The sequence below is a fragment of the Ursus maritimus genome, unplaced genomic scaffold (genome assembly GCF_017311325.1).
Source record: "Ursus maritimus isolate PB19 unplaced genomic scaffold, ASM1731132v1 scaffold_31, whole genome shotgun sequence".
Lineage (NCBI taxonomy): Eukaryota > Metazoa > Chordata > Mammalia > Carnivora > Ursidae > Ursus > Ursus maritimus.
Window position 1 is genome coordinate 21,687,098 of NW_024425675.1, and position 20,897 is coordinate 21,707,994.

The 20,897-nt window shown below is 40.8% G+C and overlaps 1 protein-coding gene across 3 annotated transcripts in view; it reads right to left on the reverse strand.

Moving 5' to 3' along the window:
- CAMK1D (calcium/calmodulin dependent protein kinase ID) overlaps positions 1 to 20,897 on the reverse strand; it is a 414,391-nt gene that overhangs the window by 140,086 nt on the left and 253,408 nt on the right. For all 3 annotated transcript variants that reach the window (XR_005838939.1, XR_005838938.1, XM_040645414.1), the window contains exon 3: positions 20,543 to 20,617. Coding sequence is in view for 1 of the 3 variants with exons in the window: in XM_040645414.1 (XP_040501348.1) it covers positions 20,543 to 20,617 (75 nt within the window). In the remaining 2 variants the exon portion in view is untranslated. The remainder of the gene's footprint in view (positions 1 to 20,542; positions 20,618 to 20,897) is intronic.

A 20,897-nucleotide genomic window follows, 5' to 3' on the forward strand; every position in this document is an offset into this window, starting at 1 on the left:
CCTAAATAACCAGTGGTTCTTAACGATCCGGTAAGCAATTTTCACAATATAGTCTTAAAGCCCTTGGAATAAATATAGATGTGGACTCTTTAAAGGCGTTTTTTCTAATATGGTGAAATAAGAAATTTTATTTGTACAAAGGGTATTGAGTAAAAACAGGTTTTCTTCCCATTCCAAACACCCAATCTTCCTCAAGAATGAACCCCTAGCAATTTTCTAAGCATGCTTCTGGACACTCCCTATGTATATAAGCGTATAAGTGACTATATTATCTTATTTTAAAAACATAAATAAGAGCATACACTCCACAGTGTTAATGTATAGTGTGGTCATTCATTAACATCACATCTTCCCAACCATCCCGTATCAGTACATACAAAGTAAACTCATTCAGGACATAATGTGTCCACGTATGTATGTGGCACCAAGGATGGAACTTTCAAAGTGTAAATCATGTTAATTTCCAAATAGGTTGAATTGAGACCCAAAGGATCTTAGAAACACACAGTCTTTGTGGAGCCACTACTATTCTAACTCGCGGTCACCTCTTGATGGGACTCACGGCTGCCTCTGTTACTCCAAACTGGGAAACGGTGTCTGTTCCTCAGCTCTCTGGACAGAGGTGTAGTTGGGGGATGATGGGACAGCCTAAGATACAACCTGCTGGGCAGAAGCAGGCGAGACGGAGTCCTACCCAAGCCTCATCATCTCCTACAAAAGTGGGAGAGTCTGAAGCTCCCATTACTGCCCACTCACCTGTTCTCCAGGCGCCTGTCTCTCTGTCCCCTGGCACTCACCAGTCCTCAACCCTCCATGACTTTCCGCCACCCGAAACCTCCACCCCCTTTCTTCCCCCAGTCAAGCCCAGGAAGATTGAGAACAGGGAGAGAGTGAATCACTGCCCAGAGGGGCCAGGAGTGACTTTTCTGAATAAAAATATGCATAATTTAGTGGCTGAAGAACTATTCCTGGAGATGATGAACAAAGCAGTCTTTTCATAAGGGGCCCTGGTCAAGCTGCCATCAGTGAAACAAGGTGCACTTCATGGGAAGGCAGGTGCCTGAGTGAACTGAATACTGTACTTATTACTGGCTTCTGGTGCCTCTTTCAGCATGCGAGGAACAGCCCCTCAGCACTGAGTCCTCGTAAAAGATGCTACAACTCAGGCATGTCTCTCCGTTCTGATGTGTCTACACTCAAGGTCACAGTTCTGGTATTGTGGAGTTAGAAATGACTATTTTTAAATAACCTTTGGAAGATAAGGCTTAGCTCTTTAGAAGCCCTTGGGAAACATCCCTCAGTTACAGACCTTGCTGGGATCTCAGGAGGCAGCTACTCTGCTCCCATTTCCATCTGGAGTTTTTCCTATGAGCCACTCTACGTAAAGGTTTGTCTGTTTCTGCAGTGAAAGGGAACCTGTTCTAGGTTAACTCTATTTCCTGAGTTTAGAGATCTTAACACCAAAAAAATAAATAAAAAGCACAATGATGAAAAGGGATTTTGCCCAACTCCCAACGTCTTCAGGATATATTCTCTTTTGGTTTTTGGGTTTTTTTCGTTATAGGAATTATGTATGGGTATTTATATGGTATGTATAATATATACTTACAAATGCAGCTGCCAGACCACATCATCTGTACATTTCACGGCTATAGGAAGTTGCTTGATCTATACAGTGATGTGATTTTTTAAAATAAGCAGTCATTTAAAAAATATTTTAGGGGCACCTGGGTGGCTCAGTTGGTTAAGCATATGCCTTCAGCTCAGGTCATGATCTCAGGGTTTTGGGATTGAGCCCCACATCAGGCTCCCTGCTCAGCAGGGAGTTTGCTTCTTCTTCTGCCTCTCCCCCTGCTCATACTCTCACTCTCCCTCTCTCTCTCAAATAAATAAAATTCTTTAAAAATATATTTTAGAACAATCCCATTATTTGCATTTTTTTTTATTTAGACATGAATCAATGATCTCCTACTATACTTAGAGATGTCTTTGAAAAATTCAGTTACCTCTCTCAAGGACCCTTACCAAGGACTCATAACTTCCAATGGCTGGAGTCCTTTCTTCCAAAGAACTTGGCATCAATCAGTGGGAAATACCCTGGCTGGGATTGCTTCTGAGATACTTGCTTCTCTAATGCACTGACCCTATGTCTGACCCAAGACAGTTTTTCCACTTCCCCCAATCCCATCTGACCTTCCAGAGATGCAGTGGGAGGTCACTGATCCATTGAAAGCCTCTGCTAACTCCACTCTCCCAGGAGGAACGATGGCTTCTTAAAATACCAAGATGTTACAAACTTCCTGCTGCGGTTGAGTCCCTGTGCCGGAGCTCTCTGATTTGCCGTAAGCCACACCAACGGGCCCCAGGGCTCTGCGGTCTGAGTACAAAGGGCATCTGTATGCATCACTCCCTTCACAGACAAGAAATTGCCCTTCCTTAATGTCCTGTCCTCCCTATGGCTTAATTTGCTTGTTTTAAAGGTATAGATGCCACTTCTGTATGCAATGCAACCTCATCCCTATGAGAACCTACTTGTGCTTCCATTATGAGTGGAATATCAGGTTTAGTTGCCCTGAAATATCTCTGTCTCATTTACTTAGTCACTAGGGGTCTGAATAAATGGTTATCTCAGGGGTAATGAAAAGAAAGGTGTAGTGTTGAATACAAATGTTTACTGATAGGTTAATCTATTAGGGAGCTCTATCAAAACAAACAAACAAAAAAAAACAAAAAAAAAACCCCCAAAACCAAAAAAACCCTAGATCCCTAAATTCATTTCCTTAATAATCATGATGACAGACCTATTATGTTCCAGGCATTGGGCTGGACCTTGAGGATGCAAAAATAGTAAGACAGTGAACCTGTTCTCAAGGAGCTTAGTTAGATGAGACACATGTGAGCAAATAAGAGCAGAAAGAGCAGGATAGAATCATGTGTGCGCACAGGTGGAAGAACCAGGAAGGACGGGCTTTCATTCCCAGAGAGATGGCAGGTTAGAAAGTGCATCACAGATAGAACTGCTGTATAATTTATTGGGCTCCCTGCTCAGCGGGAAGTCTGCTTTTCCCTCTGCCCCTTACCCTGTTCTTGTGCTCTCTCTCACTCTCTCTCTCTAATAAATAAAATCTTTTTTTAAAAAATGGGGCACCTGGGTGACTCAGTTGGTTAAGTGGCTGCCTTCTGCTCAGGTCGTTATTCCCGCGTTGGGCTCCCTGCTCAACGGGGAGTCTGCTTCTCCCTCCTCCTCTCACCCTGTTCTCGTGCTCTCTCTCTCTCATACATAAAATCTTAAAAAAAAGAAAAAAAAAAAAGAACTGCTGTATAATTTAGTATCCAACCAGTCCATTTTAAGACTGAATAAAACCATACAATGTCTGAAATTTTTACTTACGAGCTAACTAACAAACTGATTTATCATGTTGTTAGGGCCCATAAGAGGAACTGTTTAACAACTATTTTTTAAAAGCAAAATTATCTTCAAAAATTTAAAATAACCTATATTCATGTATATTAAAACAAAAAAATTAATTTCTTCCTGTTCATTGTCTGAATACCAGAAAATAATCTCAGCATAGTAATTACTCTTGGCACATATTCACAGATTTTAATTAATTTTTATTCATTTCTGTCTCTACATGCATATCTGAAGAATTTACTTTGTTCCAAAGTAGATTTATTATTTTGTATTTTCTCATAAGATGGCTTCAATCATCTTACAATCATCTTCACAGTTGTATTTTATGATCACTAAGTTTGAACCTGTCAACACCTTCAGTGACTTCTTCTCTAATGACCATAATGTTTTCACTTGGAAAATACGGCAAGTGCTCTATAGTATCTGTAATCCTGCTAAACGGACACATTCTAACTGCACATTTTTAGTCAAAATGTATAAATATTTCAGCCCCCATTTTTTTTTTATAGGTACTGTCATTTTGCTACCTTCCCTCAACAAATAATACCTTTCTTGGATAAATAGTTTTAAAAGATAAACCTTGTCAAAGAAACTGTCCCTATTAATGGTTTTTTAAGTGTTTCTCCAAATTTGGATGCTGCAAAATAATCAGCCTTCCCAATCTCATTCCATTGCAGTACAGATATAAAATTATCCAATTAAAAATAGGAGCTCCAACCAAGACACTTCCCACAGATTGAGTTATTCCAAAGCACAATTCTAGAATTTCACAACCAACTCAAGCTCTCATCACCTAATTTGTTCAGCTTCTTTCTTTCTTTCATAGGGATGTCTTTCAAGTGTTGTTTTCAGTCATTGCAATTTGCTAAAAGCTTCAAAAGTTGCTGTTTTTCACACTTCACTCATGGAATATTTTGATGAAAGATTTCCAACTGTCTTTGAACCAATGCCACCAAAATATGAGGGATTTATCTACCAAGAAGTTTGATACTATTCAGCCTATTTAAATCGATTTACAAAGCGTGTCCCTCAAAGGCTCATACAGTTCTAATATGCAACTGATGGAACAGGTAGTTTAAGAAGAATAATAAAGTCTGGAACCCATGGACTATAAGAGAGTGGAGGAAGACTCTAATTGGAAGCATGGGACAGGAGAGCTGAATGGTGCTGAGGACTGAGAGTAAGTGGTTATTGCAGGGGTAATACAATGGGACACTCCTTCTGGGATGAGCACCACCTAATTTTCAGCAGCTCCAAGCCACCTCCAGCAGTACCCAGCAGCCCTGTGTAGGAGCAGAGGATGCAGACGGCTGCACTGATGTTGTTCTGCATCTGCAGGGTGGACGCAGTGGGCACAGAAGGGAGGATGCTGGTGGGGATGTGCCAGTGGCCATTGAAGGGGTGAGGCTGGGTCGGGAAGCCCAGGGACGGAAGTAGTGGGGGTTCCCAGCAATGTCAAAGAACTGGCAAGAAAGACAACACTAGGGGTTGTTGTCAGCCAGGCTGAAGGCCGCCTGGCGTGGTGGAGACTGACGACGGAGCTGCAGCAGCTCCGGGAGCACCATTTTAGAGAGCGGCCACAGGCAAGAGAGGAGCAAGGAAGCCTGGCCGGAACAGAGCATGAGAGCCTGAGCTACAAAGGAAGCAAGGATTTTTTACTTCCCGATGTACAATTAATCATCTGGATGTGGCATAGGGGGATCCAGCCGAATTCTAAATGCCTGCTTCAAAACAGGAACCACAGACCCTCTCTACAACCCAGCCATTCCGGTGCCAGCCCCCCTCCCACCGTGTGAAATATCAAATTGCATCCATTCGTCAGGGCTGCCAAACGAGCTTCAGCACTAACATGTCTTGTTTATAAAACCATGGATTCAAAGAGATAAGACGTGGTTTTAGAAACATCATCTTGGGAAATGGAGAGACTTAGCTAGCAAATGCAGAAAACCCAACAGATTTATAACATCTGTGCTTGTGCCATGGGGATGTACAATGAGAAAATGGGGAGCAGCAAAAGAAACATGAGACCATGGGATTTTAGACCAGAGGCCATAAGCTTGTCTTAAACAAATGAACAAACAACAGTAAGAACCCCCCCACATTACAGGTAGACCTGGAGAGACCAGACATTGAGTTATCATAGAGCCCATCGGAGGCAGACGGAGCCTGGAACCCACAGCTTGTGACCTTTGTTCAGTGCTCTTCCCATTGCACAGCATTCCTAAATACATTTCTTAACTCATCCCTTTGAGATCTCCCTCAAACTCCTTCCAGACGCCTGACATCATGTCCCACATGGGAACATGAGAGGGTTTACACCTAATAATCCCACCTTTCCTCATGAAACAATCTGAAAACCATTTGCATCTCCATGATTCTAATGATAGGGCAGTGATTTCCTCAAAAGGACAGAAGTTGGGTTGGATTAGATGATTTCCATGCTCCTGGACTGGAAAAACAAGTATTATTAAGATGTCTATACTACCCAAGCAATCTACACGTTTAATGAAATCCCCATCAAAATACCAACAGCATTTTTCATAGAACTAGAACAAAGAATCCTAAAATTTGTATGGAAACACAGAAGACCCTGAAGAGTCAAAGCAATTTTGAAAAAGAAAAGAAAAGCTGGAGGCATCACAATTCCGATTTCAAGTTATACTACAAAGTTGTAGTAATCAAAACAGGATGATACTGGCACAAAAACAGACACATAGATCAATGGAACAGAATAGAGAGCCCAGAAATAAACCCACAATTATATGGTCAATTAATTTTCAACAAAGGAGGCAAGAATTTGCAATAGGAAGAAGTCTCTTCATCAAATGGTGTTGGGAAAACGGGACAGCTACATGGAAGAGGATGAAACTGGACCACTTTCTGACACCATGAGCAAAAATAAACTCAAGATGGATTAAGGACGTAAATGTGAGACCTGAAACCATAAAAATCCTAGAAGAGAACACAGGCAGTAACTTCTTTGAAATCAGCAGTAGCAACTTCTTTCTAGATATATCTCCTGAGGCAAGGGAAACAAAAGCAAAAAATAAACTTGGGACTCATCAGAATAAAAAAGCTTCCGCACGGTGAAGGAAATAATCGACAAAACTAAAAGGCAACCTGTGAAGTGGGAAAAGATATTTGCAAATATCAGATAAAAGATTAGTATCCAAAATATATAAAGAACTTATACAACTCTCAAGACCCAAAACCCAAATAATCCACTTAGAGAATGGAACAGACGTTTCTCCAGAGCAGACAACCAGATGGCCAAAAGACATATGAAAAGATGCTCAACATCACGCATCATCAGGGAAATGCAAATCATAACTACAATGAGACATCACCTCACACCTGTCAGAATGGCTAAAATCAACAACACAAGAAACAACAGGTATTGGTGAAGATGTAGAGACAAAGAAACCCTGATATCTTGTTGGTGAGAATGCAAACTGGTGTAGCCATTGTGGTAAACAGTACGGAGGTTCCTCAAAATGTTAAAAATAGAACTACTTTATGATCCAGCAACCAAACTACTGAGTATTCACCCAACGAATACAAAAACACCAATTCAAAGGGCCACATGCAGCCTGATGTTTATAGAGCGTTGTTTACAGTAGCAAGATAGGGAAGCAGCCCCTGGGTCCATGGATTGAAGAATGGATAAAGAAGTGGTATACACACACAATGGAATATTACTCAGCCATAAAAAGAATGAAATCTTGCCTTTTGTAACAACATGGATGGAGCTAAAGAGTCTTATACTAAGTGAAATAAGTCAGTCAGAGAAAGAAAATTCCATATGGTTTCATTCACATGTGGAATTTAAGAAACAGCTGCCATTTCTCCTCCTAGACTCAGGGCCCACTCATGCAGCCCTCTTCTCCTCTGAGAACCCTTCTGCTGCACCCACTCCCCGACTCCCTGGGGGCCCTGATCTTCCTTCAGCACAGGGACGTGGGGGTTCACACCCACCCTGCACCTGCTGCTCCACTGACAGGAGGTGCTTTTCTGACAGTCACAGGCAGGGCTGGCCACATAAGCTGCTGGGCCCAGCGCAGAATAAAAATGTACACTCCTTATTCAAAAAACAGGAAAAAAGTGGTTTTCTTTCTTGTACTCTCACTCAACCTGTCATGGTGTTTTTTAATCTGTTATTTAAGGTCACACTCCCATGGTCATGCAGACACTTGCCTGCAGGCTACTTGCAGACCCCGTGGCTCTTGGGAGTCCAGCCCACGCTGGTGTGCTGTGTTCATGCATCTGAGCCAACCCCCTCCTCATGTGTGCCCTGGTCCCCACCGGGTGGCACTAGGGGGGTGGGCGGCCGAAAACCTCTCCTGGAAGGTGGCAGAAGGTGGAACCTGAAGCCCCTTGGACTTCACTGAAAAACACAAATGCAAAAATTAAATTGTTAAGAATTTTAAGAGGGCAAGTGCAAAGCATCAAACCCCAAGTGTGGGGCCCTCCTGAGTGTGGGGCTCTGCGTGACTACACAGGTCACATACTGATGAAATCAGGCCCGGCCATGTGGTTTACTCCGCACCCCCTACTTCCCCCAGGTCTCTGCTCAGATGTCCAAATGTTATCAGAGAGGTGTCCCCTGACCATTTTGTATAAAATAGCAAACCATTTACCTAACCTTCCACATTCTGTATCTCCCTCACTTTCGTTGTTTTTCTCAATAGACTTTGTCACTACCCAATACTTATTTTATTAATTGTTTGCCCATCGTCTATCTCTTCTGCTGCCATGTAGTTCCTCTATAAGGGAAGCGAGTCTGTTTTATTCATACCTGTATCCCCACTGGCTAATCATGCCAGACACACGGTAAGGGCTCCGTAAGTGCGTGCTGAGTAAATGAATGAATGGTCATCATGATGCATAATGATCGGTGCAAACAAAAAAATGTTGCAGTATTTCAGGAAAGAATGAAAGGGCCCCTGGGATTACAAAGGATACAGCTCACATTTTGGAGGGAAATTATTAAAAGCCACAATTTCATTCTTCAAGGTTTAGCAGGATGCTCCGGGTCTCAGGGAGGGCCCTGGTGGAGAAGACACCCTGGGGCTGATGGCTGTGCTGGGGGGGGGTGGGGGGGCGGGTGCTGTCCTCCAGTCTGAAGTGCTGGTACAAACACAGGCATTGTAAGGAGCCGGGATAGGACAGTGAGGGCTTTACTCATGCACTGAAAGAAAAGAAAGGATCTAGATGCTGGACAAGGGTGAAAAGAGCATTATCGAGATTGGGGAAACACGAGAGCCAACCTGAGTTTGGCGTGTACACATCCTATTTGCAGGGCATGAGGAAATTGGTTCAGCTGGAGTAGAGAGCCTGTTTCTTTCAGTAAATCATCAGATAGAACTGCAGTGCAGGAACATCTCAAACTAAAAGGTGTCATCTGATATATTCAAAAACGTACTACTGCATAGGCATGGTTTGTTTGTCTGTTTGAACAAGCCCTGTTTTTCTCTATCTAGGAAATTAGAAGCAATGAAGTTCATGGTGATACCCCTTGGATTTTTAATTTTACAAGCCTCAGCTTGCTGACTTTAGAGCATTTCATGTTTCCTTAAATCAAATAAATATTTGTATAACATATAAGCTAATAAAGGGAGAATTTCTGAAATTGATGCTTTATATTCTATATATGACTCTCCTCTTTATGAACTTTTATGGATTCTCAAATTTGACTATGAATAACCAGTTGTTACTAATCAAAATTTTTCCAATTTTAGGGGAGGTAGGTGGGGAATGGGTGAAACAGGTGAAGGGGATTAAGAGTACACTTATCAGGATGAGCACTGAGTACAATATAGAATATGGAATCACTATATTGTGCACCTGAAACCAATATAACACTGTATAATAACTCTACTGGAATTAAAATAAAAAACTATTAAAAAAAAAAACCCCAGGGGCGCCTGGGTGGCACAGCGGTTAAGCGTCTGCCTTCGGCTCAGGGCGTGATCCCGGCGTTATGGGATCGAGCCCCACATCAGGCTCCTCTGCTATGAGCCTGCTTCTTCCTCTCCCACTCCCCCTGCTTGTGTTCCCTCTCTCGCTGCCTGTCTCTATCTCTGTTAAATAAATAAATAAAATATTTAAAAAAAAAAACAAAACCAAAACAACAAAAAAAATGTTCGCAATTGTTCTATAATGTATGGGATATTTAAATTGCACATACTTTAAAGATCTCATTAGAAATGTAATAAAAGTTTTTATTTAAATTCCAGTTAGTTAACATACAGTGTAACATTAGCTTCAGGTGTAAAATCTAGTGATTCATCAGTTACACACAACACCCAGTGTCCGTCAGAAGTGCCTTCCTTAATATCCATCACTCAATTACCCCATTCCCTTACCCACCTCCTTTCTAGCAACCCTCAGTTTGTTCCCTATAGTTAAGAATCTCTTATGGTGGGACACCTGGGTGGCATAGTCAGTTAAGCATCTAATTCTTGGTTTTGGCTCAGGAGGTGATCTCAGGGTTCTGAGCTCAAACCCCCTGTAAGGCTTAACTATAGGAAACAAACTGAGGGTTGCTGGAGGGGAGGATGGGGGTTTAGTGATGGGGTAATGGGGTGATGGGCAACAAGGAGGGCGCTTGAAGTAATGAGCACTGGGTGTTGTATGCAACTGATGAATCACTGAATTCTACCTCTGACACTAATAATACAGTAGGTTAATTAAATCTAATTTAAATTTAAAAAAAAGAAATGTAATAAAAGATGTTAAATTTCGTCCAAATTGGACAGAATGGACAAGAGGATATTTAGAAAGGCACTGTGAAAATCTTTAAGTAAAAAATGATTGTTTTAAAAACATTGTTATAAAAAGTAATAACTGGGGGGCGCCTGGGTGGCTCAGTTGCTAAGTGTCTGACTCTTGGTTTCAGCCCAGATAATGATCTCAGGGCAGTGAGACTGAGCCCCTCATTGGGCTCCAGGCTCAACACGGAACCTTCTTAAGATTCTCTCTCTCCCTCTCTGCTCTCTTTCTCTCAAAAAAAATAAATAAATAAATAAATAAAAACTATTACAAGACACAAAGGAGACTATTATACAATGATAAGAAGGTCAATTCACCAAGAAGACACAAGCACCATACATCCACAGAACATCAGAGTTCCAAAATACATGAAGCAAACATTGACAGAATTGCAGAGAGAAGAAGACAGCTCTATAAAAATAGTAGGAGACCTCTGTACTCTAATCTCCATAGCAGACAGAACAACCAGACAGAACATCAGTTAGGAAATCGAGGACGTGAATAACACCAAAGACCAGTTGGGCCCAACAGACACACACAGAATGCCATCCAACAAGAGCAAAATACACATTTTTTCCCAAGTTCACACAGAACATTTTCCACCATATGCTAGGCAAAAAAACAAGGCTTAATAATTTTTAAAAGACTGAAAATCATACAAAGTATCTTTTCCAAGCACAGTGGAAGGGAACTAGGAAATCGATAGCAGAAAGAAAACTGGAAAATTCACAAAGACATAGAAATTAAACAACACTCTCTTAAACAGCCACGGGGTCAAAGAAGAAATCATAGGGAAATGAGAAAATATCTTGAGACAAATGAAAATGAAAACACAGCATACCAAAATCTATTGGATGCAGCAAAAGCAGTGCTAAGGGGGAAATTTATAGTCATAAATGCTTACATTAAAAGAGAATAAAGTGCTCAGAAAACATGATTGTATACTAGAAATTTCATAAACGTGAACCTGGTAAATGTGGTGCATGTTGATAATGGACCTTGGTTTTCTTTTTTCTTTACCTTCTTAGCTCTCTAAGGCCTTGATATATATTCAATGGTTTTTCCATTGAATAGGAGAGGCAGGAGAGGAAAAAATAACAACATATATTAAATTACTAGCCTGGAGGATGACAAAGCAGCAGCAGCAGAGCCCAAAGTGCTCAACTTCCCCCCCAAAACTGGACCCCTTACAGACTGGACCCCACCATGGACTCATAGACTGGACACCCCCCCCCAACAGACTGGACCCCTTACAGTTTGGACCCCCATGGACTGAACTCCTCACAAACTGAATCCCCTCACAGACTGGACCCCCTTACAGACAGAACCCCTCACAGACTGACCCCCTCAGAGACAGGACCCCTCACAGACTGGACCCTCTCACAGACAGGACCCCTCACAGACCAGACCCCCTCAAAGACTAGACCCTCTTACAGACAGAACCCCTCACAGACTGGACCCCTTCACAGACTAAACTCCTCATGTCCCACCCAGGCTCCTTAACACTTCTCCTTGTATCAGCCCTTCAGCCTGGAACACAGTCCCCACCCCACCTATGCCCAGCACATCCATCTGGGTTGTCCTAATCACCCTCTCCCCAAGGGTATTTCCTCTACACAACCCTCCCTGTGACCCAGAGTCCCTGCACAATCCCCAAGGGGGGGTGGTTGTGCATCATGATGGCTCCTCCACAAAGAAAACCACTGGAGAGATCAGCTGTGCCTCCAACCCCTTCCTACCCATCCAATACTAAACAAAAGTCACTAGCCCCCAGGTTCTCAATTAGTGTCTGTTGTGAACAAAGATAGGATTTTGGAAATTTATATGTAAATATATTAAGGTGTCATACGCAGAACCACTTTTGTCTTCATTATTACACTTGGCTATTTAAACAGACCTTCTTTGGGAGTAATAATTTGTATTCTAATTACAAGTGTTTCTGCAAACACACTGTATGAATTATGAATATAATATCCACATGCAGCTAACACTGGAAACCCCCCCAAACAGGCAATGGTTCAAACAGCTTCATGCAGACGCCAGTGGAGTGGATAAACCATATTTTTCTCTTAGAAGCTGCAGTCATTTTCACGTCTTGGACTACTCAGGAATCTAAAATTTTTTAAAGAAAGTGCATTTAATTATCAGTGTTTCGAGTTCAGCAGGTAACGTCTACATATCTTAATATTAACATGAAATGAAATTGTAGAAATATTTGTATCTTATGTGGAATATACATAATACAACATATCTAATATTGGTAAAACATGCTCATCCATTCCTTCATTAACTGACAAAATTATTTAAGAAAGAAACATGATCATTGCTGCATATGTTGAGATTAGTTTAGTGATTTCTTGTGATATTATTTCGTAAACTTTTCCTCCTCACAAACCATGACAAAATACAAGGCATTTTCTAGTTAGCTCGGCTTTTAAAATACTTATTAAATCATAAACAATAATTTTTTCCAAGTAAACCAAACTATTCACATTAGTATTACCCACAAGATTTTTTTCCTGGAAAATATCAGCGGTGTATTGTATTACGCTGGCTAAGTGCATTCACTGCGTCACTTGCTGGCTTGCGTAAATGATCCAACCTCTCTGCTCAGGTTCTTCTTGTAAAATCAGGATAAAAGTGGCTCCTGGGGTCCCCGGGGGGCTCAGTTGGTTAAGTGTCTGCTTTCGTCTCAGGTCATGAACCTGGCCAGAGTCCTGGAATCGAGGCCTGCAATGGGTTCCCTGCTCAGTGAGGAGTCTGCTTTTCCCTCTCCCTCTGCCCCCCCGCCCCGCTTCTGCATGCTCGCTCACTCTCACTCTCTCACTCATTCTCTCTCTCTCAAATAAATGAATAAATAATATTTTTTAAAGTGACTCCTAAGTTTTTTGTAAGGGTTAAATGAGTGGATATGTGTTATCCATTATGCCTTTTATATGTAATTATATTAATTGAACAAATACGTATTAAATGCCTACCGTACCACGCAAGCACTGTTCTAGCAGAGAACAAAGGTGAGAGAAATTTTCCGAGCTTGACAAGTGCTATAGAGAAAAATCAAGTTGGGGGAGGGAGTAGCTGCCTCATAAAGGAAATCTAGAGAATACCTCAATGAGAAGGTGTTATCTGGCAAAATTTTGAATATTTCCTTCATTCCATGATAGCATTAAGTTCTCTAAGGGAAAGTGTTCCGAGCAGAGAGAATAGCAAGGACAAAGTCCCACAGTGGTGCCGGCTTTGCATCTTTGAGGACCAGCAAGGAGGCCGGTGTGGCTGCAGGTGAATGAGATCACGAGAGAGGAGGGGAAGATGAGGTCAGAGAGGTGACCAGGGGTGCAGGACACAGGATGTCGCCCTAAAGACTTTGGTCTTTTACCCTGAGATGGGAAGCAAATGGGAGTTTTCAACAGAAGCACAGCAAAGTCTGGCTGATCTTCTAAGAAAGAACAGTGCAGTGAAGAGGGTTGTGGGGAGAAAGCAAAGTTTTATGGATGATGGTGGCTTGAATCAGGGTGATAGCTGTGGAGGTGATGGGAAAGCGGTTAGACTGTTGACGGTCCCAAGCTGGGGCCACGGGATTTGCCAATGGGTAGGACTGCGGGACGGAAGAGCAAAAGATGAGTCAAGGATGACTGTGGCTTTTGGCCTAAACAACTTAGAAGAACCGAGTTGCCATTTGCTAAGATGAGCTAGACAGCAGGAGAAGCAGATTTTGTGTAAAATTCGGGAGTTTATTTTGGACCTGGTAAGTGAGTGATGCTTATTACACAGCCAAGAGGAACTCTTGAGCAGAAAGTTGGATATACATGCATGGTTTCAGGGGACAAGCCCAGGCTGATGATAGAAATTCGGGAGTGACCCATATATAGAAAGTTAAGTCTTATCGAAAATATGATCTCATTCAATAGAGAATAAAAGATTTTTTAAGGAAAAAATAAATCATTCTGCTATATCCTTTGAATTGTACCAGCCTGAAGTATATTTTACATCCCACTCTGGTATAGACATCAAAGGGAGGGAGTTGAGTGGTGTCCTTCATCATCTCCAAATATATGGGCCGATATTCCACAACCAAAGTCAGATGAGGAATAAAGTCTAAACAAACGGACTTCTCATCTGTAACTTATCTCAATGTCATACTGACCCTATACTATCTAAGGAAGAATGGTCCAAGAATTAGCATTCTGAACAAAAAAAAAGATCATTCTCCAAAAACCCAAATAAAATCGTAAATATAGACCACCATAAACAATCAAGTCTCTTCTGCTGTAGCAGCAAAGGAACAAGTACACTGTAGTACTCAGAATTGAAACAGCAATTAGCTAAGTAATAAAATTAGGGTGCTGAGCATCCCCTGCTATATGACAGCATCAGTGCCCAAGATGATGTTTCCTAAGAAACCAAAAACCACCCCAGCACAAATGTTGTGAAATAAACCCCCTCACATGTTGCGCTCTAGACACTCCCCAAGTATTTAGAAACAAAATCAATCAAATCAAGTCAGTTAGAAAAAGAAAATATTTCAGAATAAATCTAACAAAGATAAAGAAGGCTTACACACTGAAAACTATATAACATTAAGAGAAATGAAAGATTTAATAAATGAGGGATTGACCATGTTTATGGGTTAAAACACTTGATTTTTTTAAGTTGTCCATTGGTTCCAGACTAATATACAGATTCAATGCAATCCCAAATTCCCACAAGCCTTTCTGCAAAATAAACAAGTAGATAGATAGATAAACTGATTCTGACATTCATATGAAAATGCAGACAATCTTGAATATCCAAAGCAATTTTTAAAAAGATTTATTGATTTATTTCAGAGAGAGAGACACAGAGAGAGAAGCAGACTCTCCACTGAGTGCAGAGCCTGACAAAGGGCTCGATACCATGACCCTGAGATCATGACCTGAACAGAAATCAAGTCAGATGCTTAACCGACTGAGCCACCCAGGTTCCCATAGAATACCCTAAGCAAGAAAATAATAATTATTTTAAACAATAATAACAAAGTTAGAGGACTATGATCCCTGATTTCAAGACTTACAAGAGAGCTACAGTAAACGAGTTGGTATGGTATTGAGAAAGGCAATAGAATAGAATGAGCCCAGAAATTAAGTCGGCCTTATATGGTCAATTGATTTTTGACAAAGGTACCAAGGCAATTAATTGAGAAAAGAAAAGTCTTTTTAACAAATGGTGTTGAAAACTGGATATCCCAACAGAAAAATTAAAGAATATCATCCTTACTTCACATCATACATTAAAATTAACTTGAAATTGATCTTGTAATAGACCTAAAGTGGAAAAATTAGAACTATACAACTTCTAGAAGAAAAGAACATTTGCAACCTTAGGGTAGGCAAAGACTTACAGGGCACAAAAATCACGAACCATAAGAGAAAATAAATAAATTGATGAGTTGAACTTTATCACGATTAAAACTTCCTATTCAAATGGCACCATGAAGAATTAGGTGTTGGTTTCTTGGATATGACGCCAAAGGCATAAGTGACAAAAGAAAAAATGAGCTGATCTACATTAATATTAAAAAACTTTGGTGCTACAAGCGATACTACTGAGAAAGTAAAAGGACAATCCACAAGACAGGAGAAAATATTTTAATGTATGTCTAATAAGGGACTTACAGTAGGACATATAAAGAAGTCTTACAGCTCAAAAACAAAAGGCAAACAACCCAATTTAAAAATGCATAAGGTATTTGAATAGATATTTCTCTAAACGAGATATACAAGTGTCCAATAAGCACATGAAAAGACGATCAACGTCATTAGTCATCAGGGAAAGGTAAATCAAAACTGCAATGAGGTGTCACTTCACACCCACAAGGATGGCTATCAATGGAGAGACAAATAATAAACAAGTCTTAAGAGAGGGTGTGGGGACACTGGAATCCTGACACACTGCTCATGGGATTGTAAAATGGTGTAGTCACTTCAAAACACAGTTCAGAAGTTTCTCAAAATGTTCAAATAGAGTTACCATTTGACCCAGTCGTTCACTCCTAGGTATATACCCAAGGGAAATGAAAACATATGTTCACACAAAAATTTGTACATGGAAATGTCTAGCATCATTATCATTAATAGCTGAGAAGTATAAACCACCTAAATGTCCATCAGTCAATAAATGGATAAATAAAATGTGATATATCCATATAATGGGATATTATCTGGCCCATAAAAGGAAATAAAATATCGACACATGCTACAACATGGATAAATCCTGAAAACATTGAGCCACATGAAAGAAGAGTCACCAAAGGCCACACATCATATGATCCAGAATAGGCAGACCCATGGGAACAGAAAGTAAGAGGCTGGGGAGAGAAGAACTGGGAGTCATTGCTCATGGGTATGGATCTCTTTCAGTTATTCTCCTTTAGAACATAAAGTGTTCTAAAATTAGACTGTGTGATGGTTGTTCAACCCTGTGACTAAAACGAAAACCACTGAGTTGTACACTTTAAATGCATGAATTGTATGGCATGTGGATTATACCTCAAGAAAGCTAGTTTTTTTTTAAAAGGCTCCATTAAGAAAACAAAAAAAGCAAGCTACACAATGGGAGAAAAATTCATATTACATATATCTGACAAAAGGTAGAATACATAAAGAACACGTACAGCCCAATAATATAATAAACAATCCAATAAAAAGTGAGCAAAGATCTGAAGAGACACCTTACCAGAGAAGATATGCAAATGGCCCATCGGGATATAAAGAGTGATCACCACCATTTATCAGCAGGGAAACGCAAATTTAAATAACTGTGAGATACGACTATATACCCATTAGAATGTCTAAAATTGAAAACACAAAGTATGAAGGGTTGATAGGAATACACAGTAACAAGAACTTATATACACTGTCGACAAAAATGTAAAATGGTAAAACCACTTTGGAAAACTGATCTTAAAAAGTTCAAGTTAACCCCTACTCTGTGGCCCACTCATTCTGTTCCTAGCTCATCACCCAAACAGAGACCCACCCCAAGGCTGTCCATGAATGTTCATAGCGGCTTTGTTCTAACAGCCCCCAGACTGGAAATAATCCAAATGTCCAGCAACAGCAAATGGATAAACTGTGGACTAGTTGTAATGATGGAATACTACTCTGCAATGAAAAAGAACAAACTCCTGACCATGCTACCGCACGAATGAATGTCAGTAAGTATGATGAGTGAAATGAGCGGTGCACAAAATGTACCGCTATATAATCCCATTTACGTAATATTTTAGAAAATGCAAAATCATCTTTAATGAGTCTAAATGGTTGCCTCCACAGTCAGGGATAAGGAAGGGAACACGTCAAAGGGCAAAAGGGATCTTTGGGGTGATGGAAATTTCCTGGTTTGGGTTATGGTGGTGGTTTGGCCAGTATGATTCACTCTGACATCCATCACTGAATTGTTCACTTTAAATGGGTGCAACTCAACAAAGTTGATTTTTAAAAAAAGGAATGAGAACCAATGGAAGAAGAATTTATACACAAGTTAACAGATGGCAATTAGCAAATCCAATGTTTGTGTAAATAGCGCCTCTAAACTTCTCAACGGTGTGCATAAATCGTGTTCTCCTTAAGCACTTCAAGCATTCCTTGCCCCTAGATCTGGATTCTGTCACTAACTTGCCCGACAAGCCTCATATTGTACCCCCAATAGTTAATTCTAGCCCAACTCCTCTGGGCTATTACAAATTCTGAACGAATGTGATCCATATTGAGAAGGTTTTAGGATAATTGCAAAAAAGAGGATAAATCCCTGATAGAAAAGCTCGGTGAAGGGGTAAGGACAGCTGTGCTCCAAGAAGACTTCAAAACTGTGTCCCCAGGTTCGTTCCATTCCAGTCCCTTTTACGCTCTCATGCTGACCTATCTTTACATAAACTGCCACTGGTAAGTATACAATCAAGTTGCTTAGAAAGTTGGAATTTAAATCTACTCGCACTTCATCTTGTAAAACGAAAGACCATCTGCAGAGATACTAATGAAATGAGACAGATGTCCGTAAAGAAACATTCTGTATTGAGGACTGGCTATTTATGGCACTCTTTATTTTTAATACATTTTTATTTTTTATACATTTTTCTCATTCAGGACTCCCTATATCTTTCTGAAGTAAATATTATGATGACGATGATGTCAATATTATTATTTCTTTCCATTAAGGAAACGGATACTCAGAGAAGCCCAGTTATTTGCCCAAATTCACCCACCTAGTAAGAGGCAGAGCTGAGACTTACATAAAGGGGGATGCCTTCGACTGATTTAGTGACAGATCCATAAACAGAACTTAGAGCAAGGGAATACATATAGCACTGGATTCAAGTACTAATTCTTTTTTTTTTTCCCATCACTAATGAAAAAGCACACATTTAAATATACTGCTGACATTTTGTGGGGCTTTTTCTTGTCATTAAAATGTCAGATTCTTCCCACTGGGAAGTCAATATTTGGTGAGAAAGTGGTTCACCCGCTTCTTTAAGAGGAGCCTTTATTGTTAGAAAGAAAACCACAGGCCCAAAATGGCACCGTTAGGTTAAGGCCCCAAGTCAATAAACCAAGACTTAATACATAACCTAACGGCAGTTTCAATCCCCCAGGAATGTAATTTTTAATCAGTCAATATAGAATTTTCTGGTCAATACTAGGAAATTTACTGATCTTTATAGATCCCTTCTATTCCCTTTAGGAAAGCAACCTTGCCTAAACAATGCATTCCTTGCTAATAAATCCCTTTTGCCCCCCACCTTTTTCAATGCTCTTTGCCTTTAAAAACCTTTCTTTTGTTTAGGTCAGTGGAGCTCTCTACTTGCTAGATGGGATGTTTGCCCAACTCATGAATTATTTAATAAAACCAACTAGATCTTCATATTTACTCGGTTGAATTTTGTTTAACACTGTATAAAACAAAGTCACATGAGCTTCTAGGTAGTATCCCAAATTTGGGGAGAGCTATTGCTCTCAAGGAAGAATCCAGAATGTGACAAATTATAAAACAAACTGTATAGCAAGGAACTAGGAAAGATGGCATTTAGGTAATCAGGAATTAATGAGGAACCAGGAGTCAAAACCGCTTAAATCACAGTCTCACGGCTGACACTAACACCCAAAGCTATAAAACTGGTCACTGCTGTGGGAAACAAAGGCAAAAGAAAAAAAAATTACATTTCCTTACTACTTACAGCGCATTGACAAGTCCTTAGAATAGGAAGAGTGACATTCCTCTAGGAACTCAGCTGCCTGGATGTTAATACTTTGCTTAGGGCAAGAGACAATTTAGCCCAACCCCCCTCCCCCTCCACACCCCTCAATCCTGGAAGTTTACTTCAATATATAAAAATTTCTTTGGAAACTTCCTTTGTCTCTACCCCTCCCCCAAAATACACTTTGGCAATCATTCTCCAAGCATATGGCCCACTGATAGACATCTGAAAAGTTTCATGACTGAGTTTTTACTGAACAGTCATAAATGACCTTTTCCTAACAATAGCCACCCCCCTCAGGATCCTGGAAACCTTGTTTCCAAAATACCTTGGAGGTTTGTGCTGTTCCTAACCCCCTCCCAACTTGAAAGTATATAATGAGTCACCCCACCCGTCACAACCCCAGTTAAGCTCTTTCTGCCCAGGGGTCCTATCCAGTGCTTTAATAAAACCACCTTTTTGCCCTGAAGACATCTCAAGAATTCTTTCTTGGCCATTGGCTCTGAACCCCAACATTTTCCTACATCAGTTACCACCTAGGATAGTCACTTAACAAAGAAAAATCGTCCATATGCTTCCAGTCTGGACACTTTAAAAAATGTTCATACAAAAATGTCCTACAATGTCCTATAAAAATGCTCATGCAAAAAAAAAACCCCAAAAAAACAAAACCTACTAGTGGGGAGAGGAGGCTAATTTCATTTAACAGTTTGCGTGTTACATTTACATGTGTCTTACATGTTCGGGTCAAGGTCCAACCTGAATATTCAGCTTTCTTATTTCTTCCCTCTCCTGGTAACCTCCAGCATTACTGGGATGCAAAAATCATCTGCTGGGGGTGACAATGTCACAGTCTGACCCAACTAGACTTGTCTTACACCTGGCACGAGATCCAGTTCAGTCCCATGTGCGTTTATCTGGCGGCAGAGTAGATGGAAGGACAGAGCCCACGGCTACCATCTGCTGCCCTCCCCCAGCATCCCTCGAAATGAAGACAAGGTGGGAGTTTCTCCTAGAGACGGGAGCAGAGTGTACCTCGCAGTGGGCCCACGGAAGTGTTTCCAGGAAGCAACATTTGGACCTCCCCTCGCCCCCTTCCACACTCCTCAAGCAGATGAGGTACTTACAGCTGCATGACCAAGTACAAGTGATTTGGGCTTTCGTAAATGTCCTCCAGGGCGACAATGTTTTCATGCTTAATCCTGAAACAGAAAAAAGCACACACAAACAGAAGAGTGAGTATAGCGAGTCACAGAAACTTTTAAAAACAGACGTCATTAAAGCAGCAAGTTCTAAGACAGAATCCAAACTCCTTAAGGTCAGTGACCTTTGTGACTCCGCACAAGCTTGTCCCCAAACTTCCTTCCAGATCTAAGTCTCAACATTGCTCTCCTGCTCTCTGCTCCTCTTCCTGAGGTGCTATACCTCCCAACATAGCACCCCCAGACTGTTGTCCCTGCATTCACTCAGCTGAAACCCAAC